Source organism: Thamnophis elegans, chromosome 9 (assembly GCF_009769535.1).
Source record: "Thamnophis elegans isolate rThaEle1 chromosome 9, rThaEle1.pri, whole genome shotgun sequence".
Taxonomy (NCBI): Eukaryota; Metazoa; Chordata; class Lepidosauria; order Squamata; family Colubridae; genus Thamnophis; species Thamnophis elegans.
The window spans coordinates 49689550-49715822 of NC_045549.1; the positions used below are offsets into that span (position 1 = coordinate 49689550).

At 35.6% G+C, this 26273-nt stretch overlaps 1 protein-coding gene across 4 annotated transcripts in view; it reads right to left on the bottom strand.

The window, feature by feature from the left end:
- TENM3 (teneurin transmembrane protein 3) overlaps positions 1-26273 on the bottom strand; it is a 360542-nt gene that overhangs the window by 86172 nt on the left and 248097 nt on the right. For all 4 annotated transcript variants that reach the window (XM_032223762.1, XM_032223765.1, XM_032223764.1 and 1 more), the window contains exons 6-10: positions 10271-10482; positions 4605-4815; positions 4128-4229; positions 3759-3953; positions 302-502 (exon numbers count right to left, since the gene is read on the bottom strand). In XM_032223762.1, coding sequence (XP_032079653.1) covers positions 302-502; positions 3759-3953; positions 4128-4229; positions 4605-4815; positions 10271-10482 — 921 coding nt within the window. The remainder of the gene's footprint in view (positions 1-301; positions 503-3758; positions 3954-4127; positions 4230-4604; positions 4816-10270; positions 10483-26273) is intronic.

Here is a 26273-nt window from a genome sequence, read left to right on the forward strand (position 1 = left end):
TAAATATTTTAAACGTTTGGCCATTGATATAATACTATTTTGGCAGCTGTACTCCGAGCAATTTTCAGATTGTAAATTACAAGTTAAAACGAACAACAACTAATGTGAACTGTAAATAGGTTAACTATAGTTGTTGATACAAGAAACCGTTTAGGGAAAATAAAAATTTTCTTGTTAGTCTTGCCAATATTTACATTGATGGTAGGCTTTAATGGAATTTACAAATTAATCAAATCAGCACTACAGAATCTTGGAAGTTTTTAATATTATTAGCACAAAATAATTTCTCCAAAATTCTTACCATTAGAGCAATCAGGGCCAGTCCAATTAGGATCACAATTACAAGTGCCACTTTCTTGTAGATACGTGCCATGGCCAGAGCACTGGTCCGGACACAGTGTCTTCAGTATTTCACAGTTGTTACCACCCCAACCTGGATTACAGTGACATTCTCCATGGATACATACACCATGATTTGAACAGACTGGATCTAAACAATCAGCTGGAAAAAAAAAGTTTGGCATCTGGTAAGTTTTACTATTTTTTGCCAGCTATATTCCTCATATTACACATGAAAAGATTAAAAAAAGGAATCATGAATCTCACTAGGTACTGAAAAATGAAAAAAGGGATCCCAAGCTCATCCTCAGAGATAACATCAGGATAACATAATGTAAAGCTATATGTTCTAATAATTAGGAGGCCTAGAAAAAGACAGATATGTCTCTGTCGTGGAATACGTAACAGGACAGAGAGTTACATAGGCAAGATGGTCAATAAATAAAATATTTAAATAACTAAAACAGAAAGGTTGGTAACTTAGTATCATATTAAACTTGTCCTCCCTAATTTTCTTTCATGTCCCCATTATGTTTTAATTTCCTGATATCTCCAAAATCTATGCCTAAAGAGTGAAGTACAATTTACATAGTAGTGGATTCTATTTGTCTTCTGTGCTAAAACTCATCTAGAGAGAGAAAGCATCTTCCAGTTGAATAATTCTTTGGTGATGAAAGGCTCAGGAGGAATAAATTTAAGAAAGAAAATGGATGTAAAAAAAGAAAGGCTTGAAAAACCCTCCCTGCATAGAGCGATACAAAGTCAGATTAGTAAAAAACGTATTTATTTTGGAATTAAAAATTGGTCACTACATGTAGTCCTTGTTTAGTGACTACAACTGGGACCTAAAATCAGTGCCAAAGCAAATTGGCCATGACTGTGCTTACTGGTTTGTAACTAAATATACTGCTTTAGATATTTATTTCCTATTGTGTACCTGCTTAGTGTCTGTAATGATGATCATGTGTCTGAGGGACTGCACTGTCATATCTTTGGATAGTTGCTAAATGACTGGACTATTGTAATATGCTCTACATCTTGAAGAGCATTCAGAAGCTACAGCAGGTACAGAGTGCAGCAGCATGGGTAATTTCGGTGGCCTCAAAAATGCCCCCCGTAACACCACTGCTCTGTGAGTTGCATTGGTTACCAGGTGCACTGCTTCCAGGTGTGGTTCAAGGTGTTGGTGATCACCTTTAAAGTCCTTCATATCAGGGGCCCAGGTTACTTGAGGAACCATCTCACCCTGCTGCCATTGGCCCATACTACTTGTGCCAGCAGAGGAGGCATGCTCCAGGTCCTGTCAGACTGATTATTCTGGCTGGCAGGGTCCAGGAGGAAGGTCTCCTGCCCACTCGAACATCTTGCAACATCTGCCTACCCTCTGCTTTTGCAGCACAGGCATGTGGTGATGTCTGTAAGTATTTATGGGCAACTCTAAATCAACCTTAAGATTACATAGTACTGAGTGGTAGATTTACATTCTGCAACTGCCCAAATCTGAAGCAACGCATATGGCAAGGCTCTGAAGCAGATATTAGAGTGAATCACAGTGTGTAACATACTCAGTTCCTTTTTCACTACTTGGGATTAGGTAACAGAAATATTTTAGGATGCTCTGAGCCCATGCTGGGCAATTTTCTGAGTCCTTTGATGGTGCATCAGAGAAGACAATGTTCACCTCTCATAAAATATCTAATAGACTCTGGGAACAAGGAAAAAGGAGTCTAACAGTTACTAAAAGGATTCCTGAGAGGGGAAAATGTGAGAAAGGACTAATTTACTCTGTCTTAATTATGCTAGGTATAGGTTGAGCTGGAGAACTATTTTGATAGGCTTTCAAGTTCTGTTATAATTCCATATTAGCAATAAATATATTTCTGGAAATTTAAGTGGTTCTTTTTTTTGCTGAATTTGCCTTGAAGAGCTTGATCCCATCAAAGGAGAGAACCTTGTTTCTGCAATATTGATTTTAAATTTAAAGAAAAGGGCACTTTAAAGCTATTATGCTGAAAACTAGACAACATGAGTAATTCTCCAGCCAAAGGAAATATATGAATAAGTGTTATAGACAAGTTAAATACAATATAATACATAAAAATATAAAATACTGTCAGTTCAGTGCTAATGCTGCGTCACTTTGGAAATAAACTAAAAGGTGGGAGCTGCACCTAGTTACATGGTATGAGTCTATGAAAAAGTTCAGAAGATTCTGAACAGGAATCTGCATTGACTCACAATCTATCATACAACCATAAAACCTTAATTACTTTTTAAAATTCCCAAATAACTGTTACACCTTTCATTTATATTTTTCTTCAGTTTTCAAACAAGATTAAATTTCAGTTTTGGACACCAGTTTTTACTTTTAGACCCCAGTTATGGCATACTATTTTTAATACCCTCTTATTCATTTATTATTCTTTAAGCATCTTTGAATATTAATAGAACTATGCAGTTATTCAATTTATACTGTTTATAACAAATGTTCCGTTAGATATTTATTTTATCTGCTTTGTAAATTAATAAAGACAAAGTTGTTGCTTTTTTTTTCCACTTATCACAATACTTCTTTGCTGATGTTAGGAAGAATTTGGCTATGTGTAGACAAAAAAGAAGAAGTAAGAAAGAAAGAAATGCAAAAAGACAAGCGAAATTAATCCAACCTAGAAATGTACTTCTCCTATCCAAAAAAGCAGGCAGCTTACAGGTTGACCCACAGCCTATTTAGGAAATAAATGAGTTGCACAGCTCTATCTTTCTTAATTCCCTTTAATGTGCTTTAGATGATGAGATTTAATTTAGCAATTTGACTCAATAAAACGTTACACTTGTAGGGTCAATGGTCTGAAAATTTAATTCCAGAGACTTAATTGTATTACTTTGTGTGTGCTAATCAATAAAATCAATTTGATTGAGAGTGGAAAGTTGTGCTTTCTCTGTCTAAATAAATCCAGCAAAAATGACCACACTTTTTTTTCCTCCAGTAGAAAGAGTTTTGTACTTGTTCAGTTGATACAACATAATGTTTATACAACTGTAGTGTTAATACTCTTAAATCAGTCATTTCAGTTTTCAATTAATAAAGATTAAAAGTATATATTTTCAAAAATCTGTATTTAGTTTTTAGAATTTAATTTTTTCAACTTTCAGTGCTCTTAAAACAGATTAACTTGCACTTATAGATCAATAAAGGAATTAAAGTTTACTATTCTAGAATATATATTCTAAGTTCTGTATTTAACCTGCTTGAAAGATTATATGTATGAATGAAACACGCAGAAATACTTGTTTCTGTTGAAATTAAAACATCATGGTATCTACTTAATGTTATCTTGTGTTTAGATCAATAATATGCTGTAGTAGAATATAGTGTATAGCATAATAGTTCAATCCTAAGTCAATATTTGCTTATTTACCTTCTTCACAGTTTTCTCCTTTGTATCCAGAGTTGCAGGCACAAGAGCCCATAATACAAATCCCACGACCTCCACATTGAGGGTCAATGCACTGGGTGGTAGGCACATCACACTCAGTACCCTTCCAACCACTATAGCATAAGCAACGTCCTTTGGAGTACTGCCCATTGCCACTACACAATACTGGGCAGGCTGCTGTGAAATAAAACATGACAGAAAACTTAACATAATTCTTTTCAATCAAGCTTTAGAGGCAGAGGTACATCTTGACAAGTTGTATTTCAAAATCTTTTTTCTTGCTTCTTAGTAACTACTTGTTTTTTCTGCTTCTTATTTGAACTTATTTAAGAAAGAATTCAGTTTATATACCTCTTGAACAATCGGGGCCAAGAAAGCCAGCAAAACAATGGCATGATCCTGAAACACATTCTCCGTTTCCATGGCAATTTCGAGGGCATTCAACCACAGACTCTGAAATTACCAAAAGAAGAAAATTCTAACAGGCAGCAATCAGTGCACTGAAATAAAGCAGCAAAAATCCTTCTTTATATAACCTATAAATGTTAGTAAATTAACATACTCTTAGAAATCATATACCTAATGTATATGTGCCTTCAAGAGAATAAATAAAAATATTTAAATAAAAATCTAGGATATAAATAAAATAAAAATTTACAAGCTTTATAGGTCACATTTTTATTACATTTCATATCTTGTTTCTTTAATTAACATGGAATTGCATTTCTTGTTTAATAATTATGTATAGTTAGAAAGATTATACTAGAAAGTTTGAAGTTTAGAGATATTCAAAATATTCTTAAAGAATATTGTGAATACTCTACTTACCTATAACAATTGTATTAAAAGACACTTGCTCTGCATTTTTTCCATCGTTGTAAAAAGCCAGGTGCCAGATCCCAGCATCCAAATACTGAATGAACCCCGCTTCATGAAGGCTAACAGATCTTGTCTGTCTGCCTGCTCTCTCTGTCTCAAGAAGGTTACGCTGCTCCTTTGCAATCAATCGGCTCCCATCCAAAAGTTCTACAAAATCATACTGCAAGGAGGGGGGGAGGGGAAATGAATCATATGCTACATTGCATATCAATGCATTATGGAATTAATTTTCAAAACTATAATTATATTGTTCTCAGTAATAAGTATATATTTTAAAATTAGGTAGAAGTGAGACTTTTGTTGCCCTGAATAGATTTTGCTTTAATTGCTAACAAAATTGCTAATCTGGAAATATTCTTTTAAAAAGCATACATTCATGGCTGAAGCGCATCATATTGATTTGCTAAAAATAAACAACAATCTTAATATTTGGACACAATTAAGAATATAAAAATAGAGAATACATGGATGCTGTGGATTAATAATTTGGACAATCCTTGGTCAAAAACATGATGGCTATATATATTTCTGACTTAAAATCATAAGAAAAACATATATAAATAAGAAAGTTGTTTCGTTTTAAATACTACACTGCTGTCAGAAGCACCTGTTTTTTTTAAGAAACAATTTGGTTATCAAATGTTTATTGCAAAATCAGGTTTTCCAAAACTATTACACAAAATTAAACAAAGTTTCTTTGTTAATTATTATATTTCTGCAAATTGTGAAAAAAGATGTGAAGTCTTTCAAAGCTTAAGACTATGAAATTGCATTACTTTGCCTGTATATTTTTTATACTTGTCTGCAGTGTGAAAAAAAAATGTTATAATATAATGCATGAATATAAATCAGGGATGAGCAAGAAGAACACAGTTCCTTGGCACTGTCTCGGTACATTTATACATTTTATATATGTAGTACATTTATACATTATACATATCAAGTAGGCTACGTTCATCTAAATTATGTGATTGAAAATAAAAATGAATATTGGAGTATTAAGACTAAAGTTTTATTTAAAAGGACAAATTCAGAGGCATTGTACCTTTATTTTCAGGATAGTCTTGCACCCTGCTTATTAACAGTACACTTGCTTATTCTAAAACCAATATCATTATTGTAATTTTATTTCTGGTCTCCATGTGTGATCAAGTTTCAAGGAAAAGGAGGATATGTCACTGAAATTTGGCCCCTGTGATCATAAGAACAAATTGATTTTAATCTATAAAATTTTAAACGATTTTAGACGTGTTTGCTAGAAAAAATGTTCCCCTTCCAAATATTGTATAGTTTAGTCTTGCTTTTAACCAGGTAAGTGAAGGTGGCTAGCCAAATTTATACTTTTTATGGAATGGGTATTTATTTATTTATGTGTAAGATTTGTAAGGCCACTTATTATTTTTTTAATAAAATTTTTATTTTTAAACAAACACAAACACACAAAGCATATAACATAAAAACCTCTTCAACTGCATACAGTGTGTCGATTGGTTACAAGGTCTTTCTGCGTCTTTTCCATAGTCATCACTTGAGCTTTATCAAAAATCACATATTGCCAATCAAATATCTTTGTATACATTATAATTATACTTCATTTGTTTGATTATCACTATTGTTTCTCCATTTTAAACAAGGTATTCTAAATTTGTATCCATTTATATTATAATGATTCATTATATCATCTTCAATATATCCAATAATAAACAATTTTTTATATCCTATTCTGTCATTCTATTATTTTAGCATTGATAACATTCTCTAATAATTTTCAATTCCATGTTTTTCTCCATTATTAGTATCATCAATCTATTATACATGTATACAAATTGTTATAATTGTTAAACATTCATTAAGCATAGCTATTATTATAACCTTTTTATATGAAACATATTAAATTTAAAGTAAATTTATATTATGGCATTTCATTACATCCTGAAATCATCCAATGATATTACATCTTTATATTCTATTCTATATAGAATTATTTATCTTTTATAAAAAGGTTTTTCAACATCATCTCCATCATCCTCACTTACAGTTTCTATAAAGTTTCATATTATCAATCTAGTATATAAAAATACTTTATTATCATTATTAATCATTTATTTGACTATAGCTCTTATTACTTTGTCTGATACATAGTACTCAAAATTTAACTACATTTAACTAAATTTTATTGTGACATTTCATTTCATCATCCTGTATCCTTCCAGAAATAATGCAGCCCAATATCTCTTGCCATTTGTAGAATCTGTATTCTAAGTGTTTTCTTGATAAGTCTTATGTGGACTTCCCTTAACAACTTGTTATTCATTGCATATCTTATAAAGATTCGAAACCCTCTATCTGTTCCTTTCATCAGCTTGACTTTTGTTATCGCTGGTGCTTCTGCCAAAATTACTCTCATTGTTTCTGCCAAATTTTCTCCCCTTTCTTCATCTATATTTTGACATCTGAGATAGAGTTACAGTTCATTGATCTTTCCTTTCTGTATTTCGCACTTATCATTTCCCCCCACTCTCGATTTGCTGTCAGTGTTATCAATTTTCTTATCACTTTCATATGTCTCTGTGGTTTTTTGAACTCTGTCCTCAAATTTCATCGTTGTTTTATAAGTATTCTCAACTCTTCCTCCGTACTTTTTGAATTTCTAGCATAATTCTTTGCAATGTTAGTCCCTTTTCTTCTTCATATTGGGCCATTTTTCTAGGTTATAAACATTGCAACTGAAACATCCAAGGCTTTTTGCTAAGTTTCACACTAATTCAGTATAATCTTTCAAGTCAAAGCTTTCTCTTTATTCCAAAAGAGCACCTCTATAAACAAGACATTTTCCACTGAGCCTTTCAGCAAACAAAGCCAATAGCTTTGCATTATCAGATATTGCCAAGCCTCTAGCCTCTAGATGGCAGTGTTACATTCTTTCCCTCTGTTTTTGCCTCTCTTTCTCAGCTCCGAACTCCGGAAGAGAAGAAAAAAAAATGTTTAAAGACTCCAGCCGAGCCTTGCGAGGAAAGAAACTTTTAATCCACAAATGCAAAAAATGGAAAAAGTATAGAGGAAGAAGGGGAAAAAAGACCAGTCCAGTTTAAAAGTAAGAGGCATTTGTAAAAAGTCCATCCTTAGAAAACAAACAAAATTAAAGTGAAAAAGATAACATGATAGTTTTAAACCAGTGTTCATTCGCCGCTTATTTCCTTCTGTCTTCAATTTTATTTTAACTTTAAGTCTTTTGGGTTTTCTCTTCTCTAATAATAAGGATTTTTCTCACCATTTCGACACACTGTCTCTCCTGTTCTGCTTCCATTTCAGGGGACTGCCTAACCTTCTGAAGCCATTTTGGCAGCTTCTCTTGTAGCCGGCAAAAAAAGCTTTCTCCTGAATCGATCAGGGACTTTGCGATGTCCCTGAGATCATCAGGACATGCTCTTCTCTATCACCGTTCCTTTAGAATGGTTTAGATCCAAAAAGGACCATCCAGCAACAGAGATATCGACAGCAATCCTGGAGCCCCAAGATTGTATGTTGTGTCATCTCAACATCAAGCCCCGCCCCATAAGGCCAGTTATTTTGTGGCATACAACTCTGACTGGCTAGCAACAATAATGAAAATATAAACAATAAAAAGAAAAGAAAGGAGACTAGAATCTACCTTTAAATAGCATTAAAATATGTTAGTTTCAAATACTGTTAGCATGATAGGTGATTTTACTGGAAGTTTTCCATATGAGCATCAGAGTAATGGAAAATAAATTGTCTTTAAAGACAAGTTATGTATAAAGTAACTCTTAGTTACAGGCAGTTTGCTGATAGCTCAATGGGTGACCATGAAGGGAGATTGCTTGCTCTCTCAAATAGCATCTGAGATTTTGCTCCCTATTCAGAACTGGCCACAATCTGCAGCTTATTATGTGCCTGTCATGACTGAAGCAGAAGCCTTAAATGCATCAGGGAACGAATTAGTCATCATTTATCATTTTGCTGATATCAGAGGGAAAAGGAGTATAAATCCACTGACCACTAGAACTCATTAGTCAGGGATTGCGATTTTTAAAGCCAAGTACCTTGCTTAAAATAGTTATTCTTTTGAGTAGTTTTTCTTATGATTTTCTGCACAGAAAGATTCTTTCTCAGTCTCCCTTCACATCCCAGTTTGTAAGATTCATATTGTTTAGTTTAGATGTTAGTTAATTAGTTAGTTTAGTTCACTATGTCAGTGTCACTGCTGGGTTTCCTCATTGCTTTTTTGCCTGTATAATCTGTCTAGGTCAGATTTTTAAGTGAAAAGAAGGCAGCAGACTTTAGAGGAGAAACTTTGTAATCATTGTATCTCAATACTCAATGAATGATTGACTGAGGCAGATCATTTACAGGATTTGTTTATAATCGTTTATTTTATTTCTCTTTATATGTAGCACTAGCCTGATTAATGAGTACTAAAAGAAACAACAATCCTGTTGACCCTTCAGTCACAGAGCTATTTAAAAAAATTCAAAAAGCAGCAGTGAACAGCATACATTGCTAAATTCTATATCAAAATATTTTTCCCTTCTGTTTTTCATCTGCCTTATTTCATCATAACTTTCTTCCAGATCTTGGCAACAACACTGGAAATAACAACATGTATTAAATAATAAACATTCAATGAGCATTGGAACTATCTTTTATTATAATAAAATTTGAAAATCGTTGTTGTAGAGCTGCTATTTGCAGCAAATTATAATTTTTACAAATTCCTTATGTGTTTTAGATTTAGACAAGTGCCTCAAGAGTTTATACATTTTTGTTTCAAAGTACCAAAGTCATCTGTTATTTTGTAGTTTCTTTAGATAAACATATTGACTGCCTTGTTGCAGGAAAACCAACATTCTAGGAATGTGTCATACCAACTTGAAACTACCATTGACTATTTTTGAATGGCCAGCCACTATCAATTATTTCAGGCTGACTTATTTGTGATGTCTGAGAAAACAGAGCTGTGCAACTAAGATTGTTCTGACACAGACACAAAATGTAAGAGGCAGTCATTCAGCTACATCTGGGAATATTGGTACAAACATACACACACACACACAGGCTGAAAAACATCACTTCTTACAGCAATATAGCAAAGGGAGAATGAAAAGTAAATGCAATCATAAAGGTTTTTGAAGGATGAAATGAATAAGCATATGTTATTTATAAAAATGCTTATCTGATTTCAAGTTCCTTTGATTTTTACTAAGAAATAACTGTAATGCTTTTTGTTAAAATATTTATTTAAAAAAACAATTCTAAACTTAACCAAGTTTATCTCAGATTAAAGTATCATTAAAATATGGTAGTTATATCTTATCATATAATTTATGTTAAGATTTCTGAAAAAAAATGTATGTTATTCTTCTGTGAACTAGGTAAGTATGTATTTGTGTGTGTGAAAGCTCAGATATTTGGGTGTTCCAAATTATCTTTTTAGAAGCATAAGTGTAGGCTGTAAAATTATAATATTATATTATGACCTTGGCACAATATATGTAATAATAAAAAATAAACCATAAAATTTTGAAACCCAAAGTAATATCCATTTCTCAAGATGTCAGGTTCTGAATATTATTTTCATTAAAAACAACTCTTACTTGTGTATGTGAAGGCGGTAAACCTTTTCGGCCATATACTCCAATCAAAGCATCTTTCTGAAGGGAGATATTGAATTTTAGAAACTGTGGTTGATCAATAAAGACTTGTGACCGCCAGAAGATCCCAGGTGGAACATCTTGTGTTGCTCTTCGACCTATATCAAGTTCTCCAGAATCTATAGTGTTATTTTCCTGTGCAAATCCTAATTTACCTGAAAAAATAAAAATAAAGTATTAGCTTTGATTAATTTTTTCAGTAAGTCAAACATTTAGATTAGTTTCAACTAAGCTACTAATCAGATCATTCGGTGAATGTTAAAGATTTGAAGAAATTGCTGAAGAAAAAAAATAACAGATTAAAGAAATGCACTTAAACTTTTTCAAACTCAAATCCTACAACTTCCATTTTTAACAAAATGTTTGTAGGGTGCACTATATTTTCATTTTGTTAACGATTAATCTATTCTTTATTTTTGTTAACTATTTATCTACTGTATGTCTAATTTTGTTAGACAAAATATTAACTATAATTTTTATAAAGGATTATATTTTTATAAACAAATTTAGACAGAGAAACTAATTCATATATAAACAGGTAAGTAAAACAATTAGTAGAAATGGTAAGCCCTCTTTAACACTGCAAAACCTACAACAGTAAACATTTGTATATTAAGAAAGCTTCACCTTCCATTTAATGTATTTATCTGAACAAAAAACAATTCACACTGTTTTCTACACGTTTTGTAGACTAGCATAAGAATAACAAACATATTCCAACAAATAATAACTGTTGTTCTGTAACCACAAAGCAGACTATTCTATGAGAATCATGTAAAATAGCAGTTCTTATGTGTAATAGATAAACAGAATAAAAGATTATTAAGACAAAGCCTTTCATTTGTAAAATTCTTAATTTCAGTATCATGCTACATATACTAATATTTTTTCAGATTGTGCAGATATGCTTCTTTTGTTCTATTTGCTATGTGAATACTTCTACCCTCTTGTTTTTATGTGTTCTATTTAATTAAACAGTCTCAAGTGCTAGTGAGAACAATAGGCGGTGCCTTCATATACTGTAAAACCAGAATATCAATGTGTTTACAGATGATTCGGTTTAAAAGTTCCATAATTCAGATAACCATCAGTCTCCTGTATCAAATAAAAAGTTACTGCAGTGAAAAAAATACCTTTAGGAAAAAGAAGATAAATAATAATTCTTTTAATTTTCAGTCAAATTTGTTTTATTATTAAACTTGGAAAATTTGGACCACAAATATCCAATTCATGTATCAATATAAATTTAGTATGAGAGACAAACTTTAGTGTTTAAAAAAAGGTAATGGAGTCCCTGCAGATTTTAGCCCGCTAGTCATTGCCAACTACAGGGCAACGAACTATTCTCTTAACAGTCAAGAGAAGAAAATTTACACTATTCCAAACAATTAATAATTAATATAATGGCGGGTGCATTGATTAAATACCTATTTCAGCAGTCAGTGTACACAAGCAGTAATATGATTCTTCAGTGCGAAGCGGATTAAGAAAAAAACCACTGAGATGGATTTTGATATAGATTATGGGAATTTGAAGACAGTAGTTCTTTATCTTAAAAATAGTATGCTAGGTGGCAAGAACAAGATAAAAAAGAAAATGCTTCTAATTCGAATTCATCTCTTAAACTTCTCAAAGAATAACATATTTTCTCTCTCTGTGTGTGTGTGTGTGTGTGTGTGTGTGTTTTCAACGTGGCTAAAATGTTCATTCCCAAAAGTTTATGGAACAGTTTACATGCAGAAAAGAATTAGGAAGGTTAAGTAACCTTTCAGAGAGGAATGGTAAGGCCCCTAACCATATAGCAAGCTGTCCTTTGCCAAGCCTCAAACAAGTGGGAAAGATCAAGGAAGCAAGAGCTACACAGATTTCAGATGATTTTAATACTAAGTCTGGAAAATGCATTATTTTGGAAACTTTTCCCTCCCTCATTTAAAGCGAGATCTCTTTGAAATACTGAAATGATTCTTCTCAGGTTTCCTGCCACCTGGATAAATTATTATTTAGAAATATAGGATGATTGAAGCAGGAAGAGAATAGAATGGAAAGCAGAGGATAGAAGAGGAAACTGGATATTGTGTGAGAAGAGAACTGTATTTATACTATATCAGGGACGTGCAGTCAGGGGAGGCAGAGCCTCACCACTGTCATCCTGAAAAGAAAAAAAATGTAAAAGGAAAAAGGCGAGAGCTGAGGTCAGGCTGTGCTAGTTGCTGCCAGACTCACCGTGTATGACTCTGCTTAGTGCTTAACTGTTTAAAAAAGCCTCTAAAAAGGGCCCTTTACAGTACGAGGCAGGACAATGACATGCCTCATCTAGTCTGTCTGACTTTAGGCGTTTTATGATCACTCGAGCAGAGTTAAGCAACTCGGTTAAAAGCCGAAAAATTCCTGATGTAGGAACGTTGTTCTCCTGCCTCCTCCTGTAGAGGGCACTATTTTAGAGGCTTTTTTAAACAGTTAAGCAGAGTCATCCACGGTGACTCTGGCAGCAACTAGCGCTGCCTGACCTCAGCTCTTGCCGTTTTCCTTTTACATTTTTTTTCTTTTCATAATGGCAGGCAAGAGCAGAGTTGAAATCCTCTCCGAAACAGCTGGAAAAGGTACGTGTAAGTCGGAGGGAAGGAGAGGAATTCAAACTTCATCCTCCTGGTACGGGGCTTTGGGCAAAGGCTGGAGGGAAGTGCTTTCCCTCCCCAAGTGTAGTTTGATTGTAATAGCAATAGCAATATCAGTTAGACTTATATACTTATATACTGCTTCATAGGGCTTTCAGCCCTCTCTAAGCGGTTTACAGAGTCAGCATATCGTCCCCAATAATCTGGGTCCTCATTTTACCCACCTCAGAAGGATGGAAGGCTGAGTCAACCCTGAGCTGGTGAGATTTGAACAGCCGAACTGCAGCTAACAGTCAGCTGAAGTGGCCTGCAGTATTACACCCTAACCACTGCACCACCTCGGCAGAGCCATGTTGTCCTTTCAAACCTGTAATCAGTGAAGCTGGGCTGGATTCTTCCGGGGCCGGGGGAAAATGTGTGTGCTCCAGTATGGCTCTTTGACTGGCTTCCTGCCCCCTCCTGTGGTCTCCCTGACTCCCTCCAATCCAACTGTGTGTGTGTGTGTGTGTGTGTGTGTGTGTGTGTGTGTGTGCTTGAGAGGGGGGAGGGAGGGAGGGAGAGAGGGAGGAAGGAGGGGAAGGGAGAAGAAAAAGAAAAAGAAAGAAGGAAGCTTATTTAGCAAAGGAGAAAAACAAATGCTGTCGCTTTAAATCAGAACTAAGCATGCCTGGCTGCGGAATTCTGGGAGTTGAAGTCCACAAATCTAAAAAAATTGCTGCCTCACCAGCCATAAACCTCACCGCACGTAACTGTACTATATATATGATATAACTTTATATCCTCTTGATACAAAATGTAAATCAGTATTGATGGCTATTAGAAATTAACACACATTCCAGAAACGGGGACACCTAACTTGAGATTCTTTCCATTTCTACTGTTAGTAGAACGGTGCAGGCCACTCAGAACAGTCCAGTAGGAAGTCTGAAATATAACAAATTTGTTTAGGTTTATGTATACCTCTAACAGACTTGTATGGGTTTCTAATAGTTGAACTTGGAGGTTGACTGGAATAATCAGTATGCTGCTATTACTGAAAATGAATGCATGTTATGAATTATTTAGATAGAAACTAGGACTGATTCTAGAACAGAAAGAAGTAAGTGACACACCAAAGCAGATGTTAAGAGAGTCAAGACATTATGGCTTAGAGGAAGAAAAAACTCTAAGAAGAAAAATAATATAAAGCCTTGAGGAAAAGGTAATGAAGAGATGTAAAAAACCTTCATAAACCTCCCAATTTAGATTTATTTCACTGAATTTAGCAAACTGTATTCAGTGCAGACAAAAACTTAAAATTTAACATTACACACAAACACACACACATACACACACACAGTTCCTAAAGATGCTGTCACAGTGATATATATAGCTTTTTGGGAGAAATAATTGAAAATAATAAAGATATCTACATACAGACTAAATTCATTTATTATATTAAATATACAGAAGAATAAATGCTAAAAGCAATTTTTCCCCATGAAGCCTGTAATGATATTACTTGGAACAGATCAAGTTTGGATGGATGGATCGGTCTGTCTGTCTAGCTATCTCTCTCAGTGCAGAAGGATATAATTTTCCCTACAATGCTACAAAGTCAAAGCAAGTGATTGAAATTTAAAGAAATAAAAAATCAATATATTTTTGAGATTGATCAACACATTACAAAACGAGCAACACTTGCCACTGGACAGAGGTCCCCAACTGCAATCACTAGGCCATACAGTTGGAAGTGAGCTGCAAGCAAGTGAGCAAAGCTTCATCTGTATTTGCAGCTGCTCCCCTGTGCTAGCATCACTGCCTTAGCTCCATTTCAGCTTATCAAGCATTAGATTTTCATAGTAGAACAAATCCTACTGTAAACTAGGAAGGATCTAGGTTGCACGCTTCCCCCCCACCCCAGGTCTGTGGAAAAATTTGTCTTCCACGAAACGATCCCTGGTGTCAAAAGGGTTGGTAACTGCTGCTACATATAATCATGACCAGTATTTAGAAAGTAACATTAGTTTTAGAGTCAATCAATGGCACATCATACAATGTTTACTGAATACCCAAGCATTCTGAAATATCCAGGATGACATTTATATTCTAAAACATTTCTGTCATTTCTGTGCTCTTCTAGGTGTCCATCAAAACCTTTCCTATGAAAACGAGACTATTTCTAGTTTTCTTCTTAGCAAAATTGATAGAAACTACCAAAAAAATTTTCTTTATATATTAGCATTAAAGTATAAATACACGATCACTGATCACAATCAGTGTATGTGTATCACAAGGAATTTCAAATATTCCACCCTTGTAATAAAATATGCTTTATTCCCACATTACTGGCAAATTAAAGAAAAAATGAGAGGGTAAATCTGACAACCAATGCCAACCTTTGTATACCAATTAGCATCCTGAACCAGAAAATGTTTCTGCATGAAATTCGCTAATAATCCATTATTCACTTCTAGGTGCTGCTTTGGTAGAATATTTCATTTTCTTTAAAATGAACCTCATTTTTCTAGCCATTCCTAACCTCCCATTAGATATGTACCTGTCTTATCTCAGCCTACCTATTAATGAATGCAGTCTTCCCCCTTCTCCCTCCTAAGCCACCACTGATGGCAAAGGTGAGTACTATTCTTACAATAATATCTTATCATTCTGAGTAAATGAATAACTTACTGAAATGGTCATTCTAGAATGAGACTGGTTCACAAGATCTCAGAAAAATGTCCAAGATAAAATGTCATGATCTTTCAACTTCCTATCATCTAGTCCCCCAAACAGTGCCTTAGTGATGCTCTTGCTGGATGAGATTCTTGTGAAACTACTTAATTTCATATGGGTTTACAAAGACTCACTCTTTGTATAGTATCTGGTTCACTTACTCAAATTTTGATGTTAATCATGCTCTGGGAATTAAATTCTGTGACGTCTTTGAAGTAGCTTTTAACAGGCTGCTTTTAACAGGAAAGGACAAAATATTGCTTAATTTGGAATGGTTTATTGAGTTTGGGGTTGCATGCATATGAATATATACGTACATGTGTATTTCCAATTCAATCTTAATTTTGAAAAAAACAACAACCACAAACATCCTCATTTGAAGTAAATTATTTCCTTCCTTTCTTTTCTTCCTTCCTTCCTTCCTTCCTCCCTTCCTCCCTCCCCCCTCCCTTCCTTTCATCCATCCTTTTTGTTTTATCTAGAAAAGAAGTCTTATTGCCATCTCTCTCTTTTTGGTGTTAACATCTCAATAAACAGAAGTTATACATTTTTCTGTTGGGTGGTTTTGCAGTTTGGCCATGAAAAAAGAAACTACATGAAATCTTACGAAGTAAATACAATCATATTCCTGACTGTTGGGAACATTTAGGCAATGTACACTAAAATAAGGAAACAGAAGTTTAAAATATTTGTGAATGCATTTCCATTGGTGTTATTAGACTGATGTGATTCCTTTTCTACTTAGTACCCTGTCCTGAATATCTAGACTCTTGAAAATGCTAAATGATTATCTAAATAATTTCACACTTCTTTTGAAACTATGATGGACAGAAAATTGATTATAAGAGCTTCTGCTTTGTTTCAAAGTTACAGAAAGTTCATCTATAAAATATGAACAGGAAAATATATTTATATCAAACGATATAGCAAATGTTCTATTCATTAACCATTTAAATCAAGTTTTCATTTTTAAAAATATTGATTTGTTAGCATAAAGTGAATTAATTTAGAAAGGAGAACATCAGAAAAAGTCAATGAAATATAATCCTGTTACATGGCTTCAGTCTGAAAAGCCCCCCACCACAATTAGCAGAGTGTTTGATTTTCATATATCATCTAGAAAAAAATGAACTGAAGGGTTTCCTCAGGAATATGACAGACTGAAGACAGCTTTGAGAAAACACAGTCAACAACTGCAGCTAAGAACAAGGAGAGGACAAGCAGATTGATTCCTTTGACCCTCTCTGGAGGAAGGGAGAGGGTACATACAGATCAGTGATGGAATTCAGCCAGTTCTCACCACTTCAGGAGAACCGGTTGTTAACTTTCTGAGCAATTAGGTGAACTGGTTGTTGGAAGAAATCATTAAGGCAGAGAAACGGTTGTTAAATTATTTGAATCCCACCACTGATACAGATGTCTCACAAGAGAGGCTGCAAGGCAGCAGTCTCTAGAGCAGGAGTCTCCAACATGGACAACTTTAAGACTTGTGGACTTCAACTCCCAGAATTCCTCAGCCAGCTTGTTGAAGTACACAAGTCTTAAAGTTGTCAAGGTTGGAGACCCCTGCTCTAGAGAGTGGAAGAATCAGGAGATTAGGGGATTTACTATTCTTGCTCCAGCTGCAGATACATTTCCTTTGCTAACCACTTTAGGAAATTGCCTATTAACTACTTTAAAGAAGTTAGACATCTTCAAAATGAAAAGAATTGGAAACATTGGGTGACTGCTTTCAATCCTTAATATAAGAAAATGAAACAGTACTTTATAAGTTTAAGAATTTAAAATAAACAACAAAAAACAAGGCTGTTTTTGCTATAGAAAACAGTAGAATATTTGATTTCAAATATTAAGACTTTATAAAATTAATTTTAAAGAATGAAAGCATTTTTGGAGAAAAAAACTATTCTTAATTTTGAAAACATAACAAAATAGATAAATTGCAATGGCATTCAGAGATATTTTTTTGAAGAATTGTAATGGGGCTTCAACAATGTCAGCTGCCGTTTGTATTCTTATAAACAGTCTGTTTCAGAAGAAGCTGTTATAGAAAAAAAGAATTTGCAACAAAACGTATTTGATTTAAGTATGAAGAGCAATATGGACAAGCTTTTATTACTGCTTTAGGGGAAAAAAGGATAAGGCTTTAAAAATTAAGAAATAAATAAAAATGTCAATTCAAGAGAACAATTGGAATATTTTTTTTTTCTAGCTGGACTTAGAAAGAGATTCGTCACAGTTTTGAAAAAATTAAGGTCAATAATCATTTCAGTGGATTAAGGAACAAGATTATTTTTATGCAAAAGGCAGGAATATAAAGTTGGTATATGATCATGGTTTATATGGGACATAATATTTTGAGCAGTTCTTTTTGAACTTACTGACATCTGTACTGAAAAAAATGTCATGTACTGGATTTGCTTATGCTTAAGAGATGATGTATGGAATTATAAGTTTTATATTTATATGCTTAAGAGCCGAGGTGGCGCAGTGGTTAGGGTGTAGTACTGCAGGCCACTTCAGCTGACTGTTATCTGCAGTTCAGCGGTTCAAATCTCACCGGCTCAAGGTTGACTCAGCCTTCCATCCTTCCGAGGTGGGTGAAATGAGGACCCAGACTGTGGGGGCAATATGCTGACTCTGTAAACCGCTTAGAGAGGGCTGAAAGCCCTATGAAGCGGTATATAAGTGTAACTGCTATTGTTATTGCTATATTTGTTAACTAATTTGTTATTTGTTTAGGACTTTGTTGGACAACTGACACCTAGATTGGAAATGGCATTGTGGGATAACTCCCCCAGACACCTCTCCAGATGTCAGTTCAGAAGAGGATGAACCAATCCCAGGAACATCAGGAGGTGAGTTGGTCAATGGTTTCGAGGCAGGGGCTGTGAGTCTAAGTAAAGGTGAGTGGTTGATGTAACAGAAACTGGACAAACAGCTGGCTGAGAGTGATTTGGATGAAGCACAGCTGCAACAGGACAATGCTGGTGCTTTAGGTGGGGATAGCATGCAGCTGCAACCGATTAGAGAGGTGGAAGAGGAACTGCCTTCTGTACCTGATCCGAGAACACGTAAGGTAGAAAAAAGACAGGGACAGCGAAGGTCAGCCTGATTACTTGTGAGGAGGCAGCCTTTCCTTTCCTGATGGGTTGCACCAGAAGCTAGTTATTTAGCAGAGCAGACAGATAACACATTTAGACCGCTTTATAGCCCTCTCTAAGCAGTTTACATGTTCAGCATATTGCCCCCAACAATCTGGGTCCTCATTTTACCGACCTTGGAAGGATGGAAGGCTATGCCAACCTTAAGCCTGGGGATATTCCAACTGCCAGATTGCAGACAGTCAGCGTTCAGCAGAAATAGCCTGCAGTACTGCACTCTAACCACTGTGCTCCCACGGCTTATCCAGATAGAGACAATGTTGGGAACAATGTGTTCATTTCCTAGCAGTGTGTTTCCTGGTTGTTGTGATTCTTGCCTTTGGATTTGACAACAACTTTGGATTGTTCCTTGCGAACACTGGACTTTTCTTGCCTTGTGAATCATCCTGTGTTGTGGATTTAATTTTGCCTGGTGGATTTATCTTATATGGGAAACTTTCAAGTGCCTTGTGGACTCATTGCTCTGTGAACTAGCATTGGTTTGCTTTTGGCTGGACTTAATTTGGGCAGTTCTGGATTTTTGATGAAGGGAACTGCTGGGGAATATTAATAAACCCACTAAACCATCATTATGTGTACATGTGAGTGAGTGGAGAAGCACACACTGCTTGCTGGATGAAAAATTGAGTATGGGATGATTTGACTTATAAAGAGTTCTGAATGTATTAATTAAGAGTAAGTAAAGAGATGGTGAAATTGCTTATACTTGGGATGAAGGTGGGAAGTTGCTTTCTTAGTTTTTTCATTTCTCTATACTTTTGTTTTTGTTGTCTTGCATCTTTTCTTAATATTTCTTTTTCGTTAGTTTGTATTATATTTTATTATTAAAATTAAAACTTCAATAAAAAATATTTGAAAAAGAGAAAAAGTATTGAAGAGAATACATTAATCCAAGTTTTAAGAAAGCGCATAACACTCAAAGGGAGGGAGATGTACAACTCTGGTATGACCCAAATATAGCCAGAAACACTTTAAAGAAAGATAAACAGGTCACAAAAACCACAGTAATCAATTTATGAGTTTTACGTTTTGCCTTCCACAGAATAATTGAGAAGACGCTCAAAAAGCTTCCCTCAGAGATAGGGTTTGCTCCTAGCAGAAGACCTTTAAAGCTTGATCTTTTTGTTCTCTTTCACTTTCACTTTTCCTAAGCAGTGAGATTCCTATTTAGATTGTCTTCTTATCTTTTGATTTTTAAATTACCATTAAAATACATATTAAATTAAAAAACAAATAATTTAACTGTGTTCTTACTAATTTACACTAGCATTTTATTTTATACCCAAAATCATTCACAGAATGCAATTTTATCTATATGTGTTTATAAATCTTATCTTGTATAAAAAAATAAAAGCAAGAAGAAGACTGATGCAACCATATTAACACTTTTGTGTCATTATATATTTAGTACATTCATATTAAAAACAATTTCAAAGCAGGCTACGATTTGTTACAAGAATAACAAATAATTCACAATGAGTTAAAAAAACACTAATAATAATTCAATAGCTCTAACAACCATTAAATGTAACACATAAAACAAGAATAGCAATCTAATCTAGACAGATAAAGTAGCACCAATTAAACCAAATGTCTGAGTAAACCTTCAGCTGTCTCCAGAAGGTTAAAAAGCTTGCTATTGACTATAACTGAACAAGGAAGAAACTCCATAACTGGGCCTTTTGTATTAAGATTGGTCATGGTACAGTGGCATGCGCAAGGGGTATCCTATTTCTTTGGTAAGAAGTACACACATGAAAAGAGAGCGTCATATATCCATGTTCTATACCAAACAGATCTTATATCATTACATGTACTCTAAACCTGGTTAACAGTAAACTGGCAGTCACTGAGTTCTTTCACAATAACATTATGGTAGACTGTACAGTTCAGCAACTTTGTTAGAGTTTTTGTAATAGCTGTGTTTTGTGGTCAATTTTGAATGCAGCTTATATCTCTATCTCTCTATCTCTCTATCTCATCTATCTATCACATTGCAAGAGCCCTCTCTGGCCTGGTTAATCCCGGAAAAATAAAAAGGAAGCTTGCAAATTAACCAGAACTGCCTCCCACTACTCATAATGTAGAGTTTATCTGTGATAGTGGTAAGACTGACAGGTTATGTACCTGTTCCTTCAGAACTGTAATCCCATCCAAATCATATAAATTCCTCAATTTCTTTACAAGGGAATGTCTTGTCACTCTTATTTATTAACCTTCATTCAGAAACTACATATGATATATATCTACCAGTGCTTGGCAAACCTGTCAGCTTTAAGATATATGGACCTCATCTCCCATGCTGACTGAAGAATTTTGGAAGTTGAAGTCCACACATCCTAAAGTTGCCAAGTTTGAAAAATATTAGTTTAGACCCTGCCTGTTCTCTGATATCTTCAAATGATGCATACAGAGGAACTGATCTGGGTGCTTTTGGCATACTGATAACTCCTAACTTCCTAATGATCTATCAAAAGTATCATATAGATGTTGAACAATAGAAGAGAACAGAAATGTATCACTCAACATATTTTTCCATATATGGCCTTCTAGATATGAAAACAATCTAAATACAAAAAAGTAGCATTAAGGAATATTGCAGTTATTAAGAAGAATCTACACTACACACTCCATGAGGGAGAAAACAGTACCATATAAATAATAAATGAAATAAATAAATGAAAGAAGTGAAAAGCTATATACATGTCACTAGGAGCACAACCACAATAATATCACAACTACATAAGGCATATTATTCTACAAAATCTTTTTAAAGCTCTTTTTAGAATTTTTTGAAGGACAAAGAGGGGGAAAAATCTGATGTTTATAGGAAAACTATTCCAATGAATTGGCATTGGAACTGAAAAATAGCTTCTTTGTAGGCCAATTTTATTCCCCCAACTGGAATGTCACCAGTGTCTAGAAACTAATGCCAAATTCTGATGCATAAGCCTGATGCAAACTCATTTACCATAAATGGATTCACTTAGTCAAGGCCTTCTGACAAGACTAAATCAGCTATGAAGGACAGCTAAACCAGGGCATATGATTGGATGCCCAAGTTGCTAAAACTGATCTCATAAAACTGTACTAGGTTGAAATAATGAATATCTAATTTGAACTAATATTAATTTTTGGCATTCTGACAGCATGTAAATAAATGATTTTATCCTTCAAATACCTTGCAAATAAATTACAATAACTGTAACTATTTGCTCCCACATATCAAAATACGTGAGTCCTTTAGATATCTACTCAAAGATGCAACAGTGATGGCACAAAAGGCTTATCTACATGGGGCTGCCCTTGAAGAGTATTCGGAGACTTCAGCTTGCCCATAATGCAGCTGCGCGAGCGATAGTGGGTGCACCTCGGTACACCCACATTACACCTATCCTCCGCGAGCTGCACTGGCTGCCTATTGGACTCCGGACACGCTTCAAGGTGCTAGTCGTTACTTTTAAAGCCCTACATGGTATCGGACCTGGGTACTTGAGAGACCGCCTCCTGCCAATTACCTCTCTACGACCAATCAGATCCCACAGATTAGGCCTCCTTCGAATTCCATCTGCCAGCCAGTGCCGACTGGCAAATCCCCGGGGGAGGGCCTTCTCTGTGGCTGCTCCGGCCCTCTGGAACGATCTCCCCGTGGAGATCCGGACCCTCACCATCCTCCAGGCTTTCCGTAAAGCCACGAAGACCTGGTTGTTCCGGCAGGCCTGGGGCTGAAGAATTTCCAGCCGCACTTGAAATGTTGTGACTGCTGTTGTTTTTACTTTGTTTGTCTTTTGTCTTATTTGTATCCCCTCCCCCCTTTTGGTTGTTAGCCGCCCCGAGTCCCTCGGGAGTGGGGCAGCATACAAATTAAATAAACATTCCAAACATTCCAACATTCTGCAGCTTTTAATTTCACAGTAGGCATTATAATATGTTTTAACACCTGTTTATTATATTCATGGCAAATTTTCTACCCTTTATGTTCTAGTTCTCTCTTGAGCAGCTACATTTCCTGTCAGTGTTCAGGAGGTCTTCTGGTTTCCACAGTAATGAAGAAAGTGATCAAAGTTATTAAATTTATATGCTACCAACTTCCAGCAACTTCCTTTAGTTAATAATAAAGTTTAACTAATAATGCTTAAGTGCAATTGTATCAATAGCCTGTCTCGCTATCCCAAGAATAGGGCCTCAACAAAAACACTGGCTGAATTATATGGAAAGTTCCACAAGACATTTAGAAAAGGCTTAGATCCTATTAGTTATTGGAGGCTGTCTTAAATCATACTAATTTGCTTTTTCCAAAATTTCAAGGACATACTACACAGCAGAAGTATAAAATCAATTGAGTCTGTGGGCAAAGTTCCCAAATAAAAAGATTGCCAGGAAATTTATCTTTTTTTTATTTTAAAGTATATTTCCACCTCAGTTAATGAAATTAAAATTCCAAAGCTCTTCTCTTAATATCCTTTGACTACAATGCAGTTCTAATTTAAGAGACACTAAATGAACAGGAGGCAGCTCAATATGCATGCTATTTCAAAGGAGAATTGAAAATAAAAAGATTCCATTATTAGTTGAAATGGGAAATGGAAAAGAAGGGTAGCTATCTTATTTAAGAGTAGCTTAACAGGATGTTGGGCAGACTTGAATTTCAGCCTGAAATATTTGTAAGTGTCTGAAACCATGATAGCAAATACATATTTGTACAGATAGGTAGAGGTTGAGGATCTAGGAGGCAATTTAGAGAAAAAATAATTTACATTCCTGAAATTACTTAAACTAAAATGGACAGGAATAGAAGAGGCATCGGAAAGTAATTGGTTATTGATGTATCCCAAGGACTGGGTTGTATTGTTAGGATGTAACAACATAAAGACTTGTTCCTGATCCTCAATTTCCTTGGAATTTGGAATGTGTTTTTGTTCTCCAGTTTTGATTCATACAACACACTGACTCCTATTTACTTTTGGTCATGTGGTGCCCTATGTTTTGACCTCTGGCTATTTATTGACTCCCTCGTGTGTTCCCATTATTTTCTGAACATAGCTTTTTGTCAAGATCAGACATGAAAACAGGGCAAAGAGAAGAAAAAATGACTTAAAAGATTGTTACGGTGTAAATTCACTCCCAGATGTCAGTATAACTTACTTGATTCGACATAGAAACATAGACGTATAGTTTATACTGAAACAAAAAAATCAGTACTACTGATTTTTTGAAGTCAGTACTACTAATAGTAACTAACAACAGAAATCTAGGTATCTTCAAAATTCCTTTGCTTATCTGTAGACATCCAGGATCTCAAAAATTGTGGCATAACACTTTTTTTTCATCTTTGAAGCTATCTTAATAAAATATTTTAGCAGTAAATATTTACTGCTGAAAGATACCTGTTACCATTCCTACACCCAGAAAATGACATAAGTCCTTGACTTATGATCATTCATAACAGTGACTGTTCAAACTTATGATGGTGCTGAAAAAAGTGATTTATGGCTGGTCAACATGTGTGTGGCATCCTTACCTCATGTGATGAAAATTTCAGTACTTGGCAATCAGCATGTATTTATGATGACTGAAGCATTCAAGAGTCATGTAATTGCCATTTGTGACCTTCCCAGATGGCTTCTGACAAGCAAAGTCAATGGGAAGCCAGATTCACTAAACTGTGTGAATCACCTAACAACTGTGGCAAAAAAAGTCATTAAAATTAGCTGCAATTCATTTAACAATTATCTTGCTTAAGGGAAGGAAGTTGCAGCCCAATTGTGGTCATAATTTGAGGGAAACCTCTACTATGCATGAAAAGACATAATGTACAATAAGAAATAATTATTTCAGTTCATAACACAAGGGAAAGATTCATGAAAAATGCAGCACTGGCAGAAGATGCACATTTTTGCTGAAAATGGGCATTGGTTCCTACCTGTTGCGCCCTTTCTCAGGACAGTGGTGACATCATCCAGGCATGAGTATGACTCCGTCAGAATCCAATACAACTGGGTCTACAAGTATTAAAGACACGGCCACTAGGCTCCTCCCCAGAAATAGATGAAGGAGTGACTTGTAGACCGCTATGTAAACGATCTGAAACGATAGATATTATCTCTCCCCAAGGAAAACAGTAGAGAAGAAAAACCAGGAGAAAGTCAAAGTAACAGGGTGGGGCTGGATGATTTCTCCACCGTCCTGAGAAAGGGCGTATCAGGTAGGAACCAATGCCCATTGTCCAAGTAGGTGGAGACATCATCCAGGCATGGGACATACCAAAGCCCAATAGTCCCATTGGGTGGGAATGGAATAAGATAAGAAAATTTAAGTAGAAACCACATGCTGCAACATGCGCCATCCGAATGAAGCGTCTGCTGAGGCGTATCTATCAAGCTTATAGTGTCAGATGAACGGAGAAATTGAGGTCCATGTGGCCGCTCGCCATATCTCCTCCAGGGAAGCTTGAGATGACCAGGCCACAGAGGTGGCCGCGCTGTGTGTGGAGTGCACCGTGATATGAGGTGGAACCAGTAAAGAGAGAGTAGAATACGCCCTAGAAATAGCTGCCTGTACCCAACAACCAATGTCCGAAGAGGAGGCCTTGGAGCCTCTCTTACCTTCAGGCTGGAACTTGACAAAAAGAGCCTCAGACCACCTGAAAGTAGCAGTTCATTTAATATGAATACATAAAGCACGTCGTACATCAAGGTAGTGCCACTTACATTCCAGCTTGTGTGATGGCTGAGGACAGAAGTCGGGGAGCACCAATTCCTGGATTCTATGGAATACAGAATTTACCTTAGGTACAAAGGCCGGGTCAAGCCGAAGGACTACCTTATCCAGATGAAAGATGCATAAATCTTGTCTGATGGACAAGGCTGCCAACACGAAACTCGCCTCGCTGAGGTAATGGCTACAAGAAAAACCACTTTTAATGTTAAATCATGCAAAGACACAGAAGGCAAAGACTCAAATGGAGACTGAGTTAAGGATTCCAGGACTTTGGTGACATCCCAGGTCGGGAACCGGTGTATTGTAGGCAGCATGATGTATGTGGCACCCCCTCAAGAAACGACGAATAAGAGGTTCATGAGAGAGGGGCTGAGCAGAAGTCAGAGAGAGGACTGAGGACAGAGCCGCGACCTGGCAGCGAAGAGTATTTGGCGAAAGTCCCAGATCCAGCCTCTGTTGCAGAAACTGGAGAATATGAGGAATAGAAGCCTGTAGAGGAACGATGCCCTTTGTATGACACCAGACAGAGAGTCCAAGTGGCGTCGTAAATGCTGTTAGTAGAAGAGCGCCTGGAGGCTTGAATTGTGTGAATGACCTCAGTGGACAGTCTTAGAGCTTCCCGTTCAACCTCCAAACGGTGAGACGTAACCAAGGTAGGTCGGAAGGTTGGAATGACCCTTGGAGGAGCAGTGAGGGGAATTGAGGCAGTTGCCACGGTGGTGCTACTGAGAG